General features: G+C 33.3%; 1 protein-coding gene across 1 annotated transcript; it reads right to left on the reverse strand.

The window, feature by feature from the left end:
- Window positions 1-87: 87 nt before the first annotated feature.
- LOC137395158 (pterin-4-alpha-carbinolamine dehydratase-like) lies at window positions 88-9662 on the reverse strand. The gene is made up of 4 exons (XM_068081984.1): window positions 9529-9662; window positions 2638-2754; window positions 1871-1951; window positions 88-570 (listed from the first exon to the last, which is right to left on the reverse strand). The coding sequence occupies exons 1-4, from the start codon at window positions 9622-9624 to the stop codon at window positions 481-483; spliced, it is 384 nt and encodes a 127-aa protein (XP_067938085.1). The 5' UTR covers window positions 9625-9662; the 3' UTR covers window positions 88-480.
- Between the last annotated feature and the right edge of the window lie 3514 nt (window positions 9663-13176).

Genomic DNA, 13176 nt, shown 5'->3' on the forward strand with positions numbered 1-13176 from the left:
TTAAGCCTGTGTGGAACAATCTTGGGAATCAAATTACAACTGCTGACAACTCCTAGAGTGTTACATTTTACAGCTCGGTGTTCAACATTCATAGCTCTTGTACATTTATTTTCATAGAATACGAATGGTATAAAATTACCATACAACAATTAAAATATTACAAAGGAAGTTATAGTCGATGGTTTCTAACATCATAGCATCCAAAACAGACATGCTAGAAATTTTTAGAGGGTTACCATAGACTTGCGATGGAAGTTTATTTTGAAAAAAGAAATGACATTTGTAGTCAATGGTGCAATCTTAAAAATCGACTATAATAACGATGTTCATGTACCTGTAAGAAATGTAAGAAATAGAACGTAGGAACAGGAACTAATGTAACGCAATTGCCACAATGGAATGTATACCAAACAGCTACCAAAACGAATGCTACAAAAAAGTTTCAAAAGGCCTTCATCTCTTGACTGCCTTCATAGCCGATTACTTAGCAATAGACTCGATGAACGTTGCAAGCTTGACATCTCTCTCAGACAAACCACCACAGTCATGAGTACTCAGAGTTATCTGCACCTGTAAATACAGCCAATTGTCGGCATAGAAGTTTGTAGCACATGCACTGAACAACGGCTAGAAATAAAACGATTTAGTTTGCCTAGAATATTGTGATGCCCACAGATTTATGTACAGTACACATATTTAATGAAATAAATTATCCATAATGCTGGCTTTTTACAAATTCTGCACAGGTTTTGATGACCCTAGATAAAATAGCTGCCTCAACTACAACTAAAGTGTAGCTGTACTGTGTATTATTAATTTTCCAAGCTATAATCTCCTTCCGAAAGGCTTTCAGGCTTCATGCAGTGACTTAAATTGGTATTTCTCAAGTATTGAATGTTTGTAACTGGCTCGAGGCAACTGACATTGTTTTATCAATAGGAGATGAATGATTAACAGAATTATTATTGAAATGGTGGATTCTCATCACTTCTGGTTACTACTACGTGAAAAAATTTTTAGCTTTGTAAGGTAGGAGAAGAAAACTCCCAGCCCCTATCATATAGCAACATTTCATAAAGTATTATTCTAAAGCTAGAAAGACGAGGAGCTGTTGAACTGGTTATAAGCGATAGTTTTAACATTAAAAAGGTGCGATGCAAGGATTTTACAAAATTTGATATTTTTTTACGCCAAAATCTAATTTAGATTTTTTAGTCCACCATTCAGACCATGCTATGTTCAAATTCTGCAGGCAGCATCTTTTTACTGCTGCCCACGCTGTACATCATATAAACAGACATAGGAAAATTTAGGCAGCCTTTTTATTTCTAGAGTAGCTAAATTGGGAGATTTTGCATGTATATACATGTATTGTTCGTATTGATAGGCAGTAGCACAGACTTGAGTCTTTGAGCCAATTCGGAAGGCAAATAACAAATAGTTCTTGAGTCACTGAGTAAAGCGCACCGAAAAAATTAGGTTCATCAACAATGCAGCCATAATTGTATTGGTGAAAGAATTTGTTTGCCTAATGAATATTAGGCTATCTTACATGTAGTTCTACAAAAACCTCATTTGAAAGGAATGAGCATAATAACTTGTTGCCCATAGCATGATGTTTTAGTTAACCGAGTTGAAAATCAGATATAACGACAATAGCTATAACGACAATAATTCCCATTTGTCAGCGCTGTTGCTCATGCGTAAACATGCCAAACAACAAATTACTTCACGAGAAAATTCCTCCTAATTAATATGAGTAATGTCTGTCTCAAAAGCGTTTTTAAAAAATTCATTTTTATATTTTGCGGACAGTTTATGTAACATGTCATTTAGAAAGAGGGACATTTTAGACGCAATGTGGTCTCACCTTATTATAGACATTGAACCACTCTGGATGATGGTTATCTTTATCAGCCTTTAAAGCTACTCTGGTCATGAAGCCAAATGCCTGAAATGGTAGTAAACTGTGAGGTATATCAGGTAGCAGTTAGAAACAGACCAGTCCATAGAGACAGCATCATGACTAGATTCTATATAATGATAAAGCTTTAGCCTTAATCTCATATGCTATAAACAAACTCTTGTCAATGAGAAGTAGAAGGGCTCAATGCTTAGTTCACATGAGGATGAATATTCAACAAAACCTAAAATTGAAAATTTAGATTCAATCTAAATTTTCAACTGAGACATTTTATTATCAACATCAATTTATTATTAATTATAATTACTCCAATCTGAGTGTACAAACCACAAATTGCAAAAAATGGCTGACTTTCTTGTGAACTATTGACTAACAGCAGATATCTAATCTTCATCCAATGGGGAGCTGACAAAAACGATAAACTAAGCAATCACATCGATCCCTCTCCTAACTATTTTATGAAAATAAAATCGCTTGATCCATCATTTTGGTCTATAATAATTTTGTTATAATGTTTGTTGAAGATCTGTTCTCAAATGAACTACCAGCAAGTCAAATCAGACTTGATCAGTTATAAATATCCAGTTCAAACTGAATTCCTTTGCAAAAACATAAATATGGTTGATTGAATAACACAGAATTACATATGCAAAAGAGTCGAAAGTAAGTTAAGTAACACTATATATTATTTTTACAATGGTGTATCCATTAACCTCATTGAAGTCTTTAAAAATAAACTCCTTGTAGATGGCATCCCTATTTTCTACCATGCTCCACCCTGCCGATGTCAGTGGCTCCAAGTCAAGTTTTGCTCTCTTCTCATCAGTTGCCTAGAAAATTTTAAACATCCTTAGGTACCAGTAGAACGACTAGATTGTGTTCTAAGTTTACAGCAGTGTATCATGACAAGTGTATAGTATAGTGCTAGTATAATCAATTTTGACAATCAAAATCCATCAAGTCCAAGATCTAAAATTTTATTATGCATGTTAAAGGCAGCGTAAAGCAACTCAAGTTATTTTGTAACAAGCAGTTAAAACCTACATGTATACACATCTAATTGTATTAATTGAAAAATGTCAAGCGAACAAATTCATCATAACTATTATGCTGATACAATATAAATTACCACAAAAGTCTGATATTCAAAAAAAAATTCCAGCAAGTGTTGATTTTGCGCTACATAAAGACAAAGCTTTAAAGAAAACATCTCATGTCTCCTATTGAATCACTAGCTAGAAGGTTAATCATAATGATTTATAGCTTACCGTAAACCTCTAATTGAACGCCACCTCTATTTGAACACCACGTCTATTTGAACGCCAACTCTATTTTGACTCTCACTCATTTTTCTAGTTTGAGAAATTTCTCAACCAACTAGAAAAATGCGTGAGGGTCAAAATTGGTCCAAAATGTATTAAAACTAGCTAAAATTGTCAAGAGTCACATTCACACATACTTAAAAAAAACTTTGACCTGTATTAGCTTGAAAATAATTTAAACTTGGAAAGAAAATCAATGGTTTGTTGAGATATTACTTCAAATGCATCTGGTAAGCCATTGGGAGCAATTTTATGACGATCTGGCATGATTTTAGCCATCACGCAATTCATCACGCATTTTACTAGAATGGTTTGTTGAGATATTACTTAAAATGCATCTGGTAAGCCATTGGGAGCAATTTTATGACGATCTGGCATGATTTTAGCCATCACGCAATTCATCACGCATTTTACTAGACCTGCAAAATTATGATCTAAACTCAAATTTACAAATTATATCAAAGCTTTTATATTAAAACCGGCTAATTTTAAACTCAATACTACATTCCAGTAAAATTGTGTGGGCCTGAGCCAGAATTCATCTTTGGTAAAGTTTACTGTATTACATACATGAACAGCGAGTAAACAACAAGGTGATTAGTTTTGCTAATTATGACTAATTGCACGATATTCTAGTAAGGAAATAACTTGATTCAAACATTAAAACACTTAATTGGTGTATATGCATGCTATTTGGGCATGTTATACCAACGCTTTATGGGATGTTCTCATACACAATATTTTATAAAGCAGTAGTTAAACAAACATTCTGTACGGTCTGCAAGCTATAAATTTCAATAAAATGAAATTTATAGGTTTTATACTACAACAATTTGATTTCTCGCATTAATACAACATTTTATTAAGTACTGCCAAGAAGATGAGAGATGACATTTTAATTTCTATACATTATCTTACAATGTACACAAATTTCTTTTTATTAAAAAAATTCTTAGAAAAGGTTGCAATTTTCAAGGTTTTCTATGAAAGCTAATGAAGATGAAGTGCCAATCAGCTCTATTTTTCATCCCCCCTACATATGCGACAAGGAAGGTGACTTGGAATAAGCCACTAAATTGGTATAATTTTATTATTCAAAAGTACATGTATATAACAATTTGAAATACTTTGTATTAAAAACAAAAAGTTGATGTTATTAAAAACTAATATTTATGTAAAAAGCATGCTGCCATGTTTGTCGCCAAAATGACAAACATTAATCAAGTTTCATTTCAACTCTGGCTACTCCAAAAATAACAGAAACATGCAACAGCTAGAAAGTTTTAATAACTCTCCAAACCCATTGTCTATTGGATAGCATACTACCCCATGATAGTAGTCATACAGAGTGTTCCAGTGTGCTGTAAATTAACTGTGGTAGTTGTATGTATTTAAGGTTGACTAGCAACAAAATTCACATTACAGTTATTTGGTATCAAAAGATTCACTATGTCTTACTATGTTGTGTTGTAGGTGTCAAATATGTGGAAATGTGATTACAAGCTCTCAAAAGCGAAAAGCCGCCGTATATTGGAATCTGTTTATTTCTCTGACGTAGTCATTACAGTTTGATTATTGTCTTGTCACGTGATGTTCTCACGTGAATTGAAAGGCCAATAAAAAGCTCGATATGTAACTTATCGTAGCACTAGTTTATGACAAACACTTCGGGTTTTACCGAAGACCCCGTATCAAATATAGATGCTCTCTACTTTACAGTTTTGTTTCGGCTTGATCTAATCATCAAGTCGTAATCTGATCATGTGACCCAATACTTCGCAAATAATTTTGGCAGCACTTTTCGATTATCACAGGTGACCAACAGGCTCATCATGATTATCAGACAATGAAACGTAATCCTTCGAGGTAAAGTTAAAATATTAAACAAATTTTTACGGTAAGTTATAAGATATCACTGCTAAAAGTGACAGCATTACAATGACGATAAAACAGACGCGTAAGAACAATAGACATGGTTTTATTGAATGGGTGAAGTATATTTGTGAAAATATTTCGACGAATAAGGTTGCATGAAAGTGTAAACAGAAAACATCTCCCACAACTACGTCCCATTTGAGCCGTTTTGGAAAGAGAATACAAACTACGGCGGTCTCATGTGGCTGCGATTAACTGTTCGTTTTTGAGCTTTTAAGAGCTTGTAATCACATTCCCACATATTTGGCACCTACAACACAACAGAGTAAGACATGGTAAATCTTTTGATATCAAATAACTGTAATGTGAATTTTGTTGCAAGCCAACCTTTAAAGTAGTTGTGTGCCATCTTAAAATTATTATGTAACAATTGTGGATTGTTATTTCTTGGTCTAGGGTAAACCAATCTAACTCACTGTCCTGAGTGATTTCATTAACTGATGACATGCTATTCTCCTAATTGTCCTGCACCCACTCTGGTGAAACGATATACAGGTACATGTTTAATGCGTTCGCTGCTCTATTGCTGGGTTGTTGTCATGTAGACCTGAATAAATCGAGTCCATTATATCTTACACTCATATGTATCTGGATGAAATATTAGCACTCATAGTGTACATCAAATTTTTATTCTTTGAGTTTTATTATGAACATATTTTATTGTGGTAATCAATCGTCATATTTTACAACATGTTTTCCACGAGGTACCACAGCAAGTAAACTACCTAAAAAGCGGTGTACAAAATAAAAAATACTAATGTGTAGTCTAACCAATATAATAATGTTGGAACTGGAAGCATAAAATATGTAAAAAGCAAGCTTGAGGATTAATATAAGTATCGTTTAAACAAGAAGTGGACAAATATAAGCTATGTGAACATAGCTATGCATATCTAATACAACAGATTCTTAGCTATGAAAACTAAGTACAATACAGAAATGTTACAATAGGTAAGGGAAGGGTAAGGCTAGATGGTGAACGGTATTATTAGTCAAAGGATAAGTGTAGTTTGAGTTTTCTTTTTTAAATAATGCAGAGGAAGAGTTCTTAAATAAGTGCAGAGACTTGTTGTGGTTTATGGCATTAGGTAATTTAAATCTGGTCCTGGTTTGTGATCACGGTTTATGATTTGAAAGCTATAGCTGAGATATTTAGGGCAGTTATTGGGGAGTATCAAATAAGCAGTGAGGCAAGGTAAAGGAAGAACATCAATAGTACTTGTTATTATGTTGATGGGTGGTAAGCGATGGTTTTTAAGAGGTATATTTACTCTTTAAATATATGTCAAAAAACTTTTCTGTAACATAAATAGCGTGTTTGTATATTTTATAGGTGTTGAAGGGTAGAACACATGTGGGCCGTATATAAGATAGGAATGGATAAAATTATAGTAATATAGTCTGGCAATATCAAAGTTTATGAGATGACGAAAATTCCCACGACCAAACACGAGCAAAGCGATTGTTTGGGAGATTTATGATAAATGCACATGTGCACACAACCCCCGAAAAATTATCCGTTAACGGCCGTGACCAAACCGTTGTACCGAAATCTCTTCAACAAACTTAACCATTTTCATGTAGAGACGTTCAAGTATAATAATGATACAAAACACATATAAACCTATTTAAATATGTTACCAAGTCTTTGAAAGGTTACCGCAATATCCTAAAACTAACCCATCTGATCGGATGATACATAAATAGACCGATTAATTCGTCCTAAAATTGAAATAGAAACTTGAGAAGCCTTTTTTAATCAAAATTAAGATCGGCCAACGAAACGCCAATAAGGCCGTGCGAGCGACAGATAGTATAACCATTAAGTCATCCAAATTTCACGAGAAAAACGTGCACATTTCACCAGTCTATGGCATTGTTCAATTGCCGAAGGTTTCTGTAATTAACTTAGAAGTACTGAAAAGTGATCGTTTCTTTTTTGCCGATTTTATTATTCGAATTAATTATTTGATTTTATAAAAAAATTATTATAATACTTAATTATAAGAATAATCATTAGAATTTACAACATCAAAGTGTATAATGATTGCATTGTCTAATTGCCGAAGGTTTCTTTAATTAACGTAGACTGCTTGAGGCGTAGACGATTTACAGGTACGAAAATGTGGCACACAGTTTATCAGCCTGTTTTTTGTCCAATTACTGACGGTTTCATTAAATTATCTAGAACATTAGCCAGATTTCTTTACATCTTATCTACAAGCTAGGGCCGAACTACAATGCCCCTTTGGAACAAGAATATTTCTTTATTTTACTCCAGTTTGCAGAAAACTTCCAGACGCGTTAATGCTAATGCTTGCTTTCTGCTACATATCGCTGTCAAAACCATTCTACATTCAACACAACCAACTTTCAACTTTCCAACACAACTTTTAAACTGTGTATATTACACGGCAGCTTGCCATTTTACTTTTAATATTGCATTTCAGAGATATAATAAACATGTATATTTCATTATTGCTGTTGTTAGTTTAAATTACGTACAGTAGGTTAGGCCTACAGCTTGAATTAATATTTATTTTATTGTTGTAAAACATAGGTTTGAGATAGTAGTAGATTAGGTCAGATTTTTATACAACCTTTTGTTTTGCATAATTGACCTTTTGAATTTCATTTCAAAACAACTTGACAACTACCATGGACATACAACCTCCCAGAACACCACGTCGTTGCAGTGGCCGTCCACGTGTCTCCCAATTATTACGGAGGAGGAGGAGAAATAGAAGGTCCTCACAGCAACCATCAACATCAAATGCTAATGTTCAACAACAAGCTACTCAAAATAATAACAACAACTCATCTGATTCAGAGAATTCTTTAGATGTTGTAGGCGAAGCCTACAGCATCTAACAGAAGAATTCTACTTTTGTAGAATTCTGACCTTTTGTAACCACTTTTTCAACAACCAGCAGTACCCTTTCTTTTTTCCATTATCACTTTGGTCGTGGGCTGTATGACAGGGGAATTTCTAGTATATAATAAACATATAGTAGGTTAGATGATACTTTATTTGAAATGAATGAGTTGTAGTCCAGCCATGATAGAGAGTCGTTGATGATAAAGCCAAGTAGCTTAGAAGTAGATTGCTTTGTTAGGGTACTGTCGAATGTAGAAATTGTCAGAGAAATTAAATGATGGATTTACTAAAAGATAGTGAGATTTAGAGATGTTAAGAGACATTTGATTTGTTGCGCACCACTGCTGGATAAGTGTTAGGTCTGTATTTATTTTACACTAGAGGCATGAAGGGTCAGTTTAGGATATAAAAAAAGCATGGGGTGTGCTGTGGAGTGGTAATTTTAATAGTAAATCACAAAAATTTGAAATAGTGCGAATGCAATAATTCTTGAAATTTTCCACTAAAAGCACAACTTGACGGTTTTTAACAACATGTTTGGACTATCCATAACATGCCGGTAAAAATAAGACAACGCTGCTGAGTGTACTACAATAATTGTTTATTCCTATCACCATATATACGACTGTAAATGATAAGCAATCCGTAATACCACATTAAATAATTAATAGAGGTGTTGGATGCGTAGATCACAAGAACTGAACACCTGCTAGTTTTGTAAATTAGCCCAATAAGATACAGTGGTGTGCATAAACTTGGAATCACCAGTTAAATCTTCAAATATGTATGTTTATATGCTGTTGTCTAAGAAATTCTTTGGAGTTAAGTGCCTCAACCCCATCAATATATATATCATTTGAAAGGGAAAATTCTGAAGAACAAGATATTCGAAAATATTCTCAGATTTTTATCGCTGGGGGTGGATCTACCGAAAGGCAGACTTATTGCAGGCTATGAATGTTGTTAGTGAAAATTGATAATATAGGATACAAACAAACTCTTTTATACAAATTGGTGGCCCTGTAAAGGGCCGTTGGGTTATTGTTGGTCTTCAGAAGGACTGGTAAGGTGTCTTGAGCTGAGCATTAGTATTTTATTGGCCAGCCCTTGTTCTTGATCACCATCTGACACCGTCGAGGCATGCTGTTTACCAACTTTCTGAGCAAATAAAATTGCTAATCTGTTTAATAGGATTAATATAAATCACTCAGAAATGATTGTGTTAAATCAATCAATGCATTGTTTGAAAGCACATCTTCTGCTGATCAGATTGATATATAATATCTGGCATGGCATCATAATTGGCGGAAAAATAGAAAGCAAATGGAAGATCCATTCGATATAGAGTGAACAAAACAATGTGATTCCAAGTTTATGCACACCACTGTAGTTCATATGCTGCAACCTACAGGGAGAAGGCCTACGACAGCATCGATGCTGACAAAAAAACACTTCACATTGAAACATACCATTTTTCTATACAGCAGTCGAAAGGTCTGCGCAGGAGTTTGTGTAAAAACTTTGCTGTAGGCGAAGTATGCGTTAAAAATGGTTCCAACCCTCATTCACTGACTAGAATTAGATTTGCCGCGATATACTTCGCAAGGATCTTCGAATGTAAACTGATTTATATAACGGCAAAGGCGTAATCATCGGCAATATAGATTAATGTTCGACTAAAATGTGGCATTTTTGGCAATAATTTTGCTAACAATAAAAGTACCATTGGAAACGGGAGTTGTCTACCGATAATATAAAGAGCTGTTACGAACAGCCAACTCCTTAAAAAGATAAATGTAATGAAAAACTACCTACATAATTGCATACAATCAACTTAAAATGAGAAATAATCTACATAGTTGTTTCTCAGTAATCCAAAACTTAGTCTGACAAGTAGGTATATTTATGCATTATGTATACATTTGAGTTAATTTATTTTAAAGTTAAATTGCTTTAGGATATATTTGAAATAATACAGTCTGTGATTGACTGTCATGTAGATTTGTAGAGTCCAAGCGGTCATTCTCTACATTGCTTGTTCACACAAAAATGTAAGCGATAGCTACATGAGAGTTAAGTTTTGTAAATAACCATATTTTACTTATGAATAGAGTCCTATGCGATGACTGGAAGCCCTAACAAGAAAGAATAATGGTTCTCAAACATTTACGTATTGCTAAGTTTCTGAAACACTCAATAAGCTATTTATAACCAAGTTGTTGATCATAACCAAAAACATACTTTTATATTTTATAACAAGTGTTGAATTATGAGCAAACAAAGTTAATTTGCGATTGCTGGGGCATAAACAGAAGGATTAGCAGTCAAAGTGTAACAGTTAAATAATGGTTGAGACTTGCTAAACATATCTTATGTCTTTAATTACAGAAACTGAAGTAATGACTTTGAAAAGTTAGAAGCATAATTATATAAAATGTGGGTGCTATAAAAAAGCAGTGAGGTGAATGAAAACTGTGCAACTACCCAGTAATATTATTCAGTAAATTTTTTCTATAACAAATTATTGAAATTAACACATCCTCAATCATAAAGGGCAGCAGCGTTTTTAATAAAATGTGTTAAAAAGCTATTTTCTGGAGATGTGTGATTGTACAGTGTATTAAAATAGCCATCAAATCAAATCATCTCTGCAGCAGATCTGTAATGTGAAACAGAACAAATTCTTTGGTAAACAAATCATATGTAACCAATCATATGTAATCAATCATATGTAACCAGTCATATGTAACCAATCATATGTAACCAATCATATGTAACCAATCATATGTAACCAATCATATGTAACCAATCATATGTAACCAATCATATGTAACCAATCATATGTAACCAATGGTTTAGAAAGCAAAAGTTGATCCAGGTATTAAATAAAATAAACATGTAATATTTTATTCTTTGTCAGCATGTGTGCTTAAAACCACTTTCTAGATTACAGTACTCAGCTGGCTGCATCTGGATTTTAGTTAACCAACTTATCTTTTAAAACCTTTACTGAACTGCACATGACTGCTTGTAAGACAGTAAAGTGTTTGACTCTGTCCCTGGGGAAATATGTGAAAACAATATAAGCCTACATCACAAACAAGTTTCTGAATATTGCTGGAAATTCTGCCTACAAACAGCTATGTAAATGATTTGAAATGCAGAAGTTATGCTTTCAGATGTTGTTCATGCGGGGTACAGTGCACGGCTAACTCTTTAATGATATTTAAAACTTTTTAAAAAACTAATCTTTATGCATCACATTTGATCAGTCAGGTGTTTTTGTCAGTAGATGGTTTAGCTTACAAACAATATTTACATGGAGGGTTTTGGAATAAATTTTTCAAGTATTGATCAAACTATAACTACCAATTAGCAGTTAGATATTCAGTGACTTTAACAATAACGATCAGTTAGTTTTGATAATCAACTAGTTCCACAGAATCTACCTTTATTTCTCGGAGAATCAAGTTAATGTAAACACTTATATAACAGTGTATAGACCAACTAAATCTGTGCCCTCATCTAAATCTGTGTACTTTCTCAACTAAATCATGTACCCTCATACTAGAGGAGTGCAAAATCAGCAATTTTGATCATTAACTTACGATAGTTTTTAAAGTTTAAGTAACTGTAAAGTTTTGCTGAGCAGCCTACTCAGGTCACCGGATGACTGAGTGGTTACTAGATAAACAGTGCACTGGCGGCAGACAGGTCATCATCATAGCTTACAAAACTCTGAATTACCACAAAATGGATCTTTTTGCTAGTGCAACCAATTAAAAGCATATTTTTACTCATACATAAAACTCCATTGCATTTTCTGTGTGAACTAGAATCAGTCTTATTTTAGCCGTCTACCAGATCAAACGTACATTTATAACAAACTTTAGCATCTAACCTCCATTTCACTACTAGCAGTATGCATGGGACCATACAAGGTATTTTACATTTTTATTATATATCAATTTTATATGCAGTTATTATTGCCATTATCATTATCGTCATTTGCCTGCATGTGCATGCATTCTAAATTTGCAATTGTGTGAATCTGTATTTTTCTATTTGATATTATATAGAGCGTTACAATTTTGCCTTGCCTAGTGTCAACATTGTTATTACCATTGCACATTTCACGGTTTAAAGGAATACAAATATATACATGCTATAAACGTATCCTACAAATCAGTGACTTGTCGTCTTCAAGCGTGTGCAAGTAGTAGTGAGGTGGAATAATACTCATTGTCTACCACTTATGTGGTGGACTAGTCGCTATTAGAGAAGAAATTCTCTACAGTAACCTTTTGTAAGTTCCGAAAGTCACAGGATAATTGTACTTTAATCAAAAGTTAATTAGATAGGATGGAAAGCCTTCAGGGTTATAATCTCAGATATTGCTACTGACTCTGATATATGCATTGATAAGGAGACTGAATATTAGGGATTTATGATGGTATGATTTATAAATTCTTTTTGTTCAATCCAGTCATGGTTATAAATTTCTTGTCATCTTTAGCTGTTTTTAAAGCAAAACACATCAATAAATAAGATAATTAAAAGTAAATCGTAATTGTCAATTAATAATACATTTCTGTAGATGTGACTAAGAGGTTAAAATGTTCGCTGATTTGATTAAAGTTGTTGGCACTCATTTAACTCCAGTCTGTGATTAAAGTGTTTCGTAAAAATTAAATGTTACTGACTCACTAAAATCTGTACTTGCGACTATAGTTTTTCACATAAGAAAATCTGCAAACTACTTTGCATCTATAGATGATGAATATAAATTGAGGATACTCAATTTTTCAAACCAAACTTTTGATCCTGAAAAGTGGTTAGCATAATAAAGTTGAATAGAATGGCATGCTATGGCTGTCACGAAAAAATGTGTTCAAAAACTAATATTCTCAAACATCTAATGCTAACACATACTAAGAGAGTTAAATGGTCTATGGTTTTTTTACTGCTACAAGAAATTAATCAATTTGATTAATTAATAATTTTAATTAATGGATATCAAAATATACAACGTATATCAACGTATATCAAAATATGCTATGCTCATAAGCAATGGGAAACACAATAAAATAACTAATTTTGGCATCTGTATTTTTTAG

The sequence above is a fragment of the Watersipora subatra genome, chromosome 4 (genome assembly GCF_963576615.1).
Source record: "Watersipora subatra chromosome 4, tzWatSuba1.1, whole genome shotgun sequence".
Classification (NCBI taxonomy): Eukaryota; Metazoa; Bryozoa; class Gymnolaemata; order Cheilostomatida; family Watersiporidae; genus Watersipora; species Watersipora subatra.

Bases quoted from the DNA above. Each gene is read 5' to 3' on its own strand.
- LOC137395158 (XM_068081984.1), bottom strand. From the start codon at position 9,624: ATGAGGGTTGGAACCATTTTTAACGCATACTTCGCCTACAGCAAAGTT. The intron at 1,952-2,637 runs GTTAATGGATAC...CTACCATTTCAG, and splicing joins TTTTTAAAGACTTCAATGAG to GCATTTGGCTTCATGACCAG. The intron at 571-1,870 runs GTGAGACCACAT...CTGTATTTACAG, and splicing joins GGTTCAATGTCTATAATAAG to GTGCAGATAACTCTGAGTAC.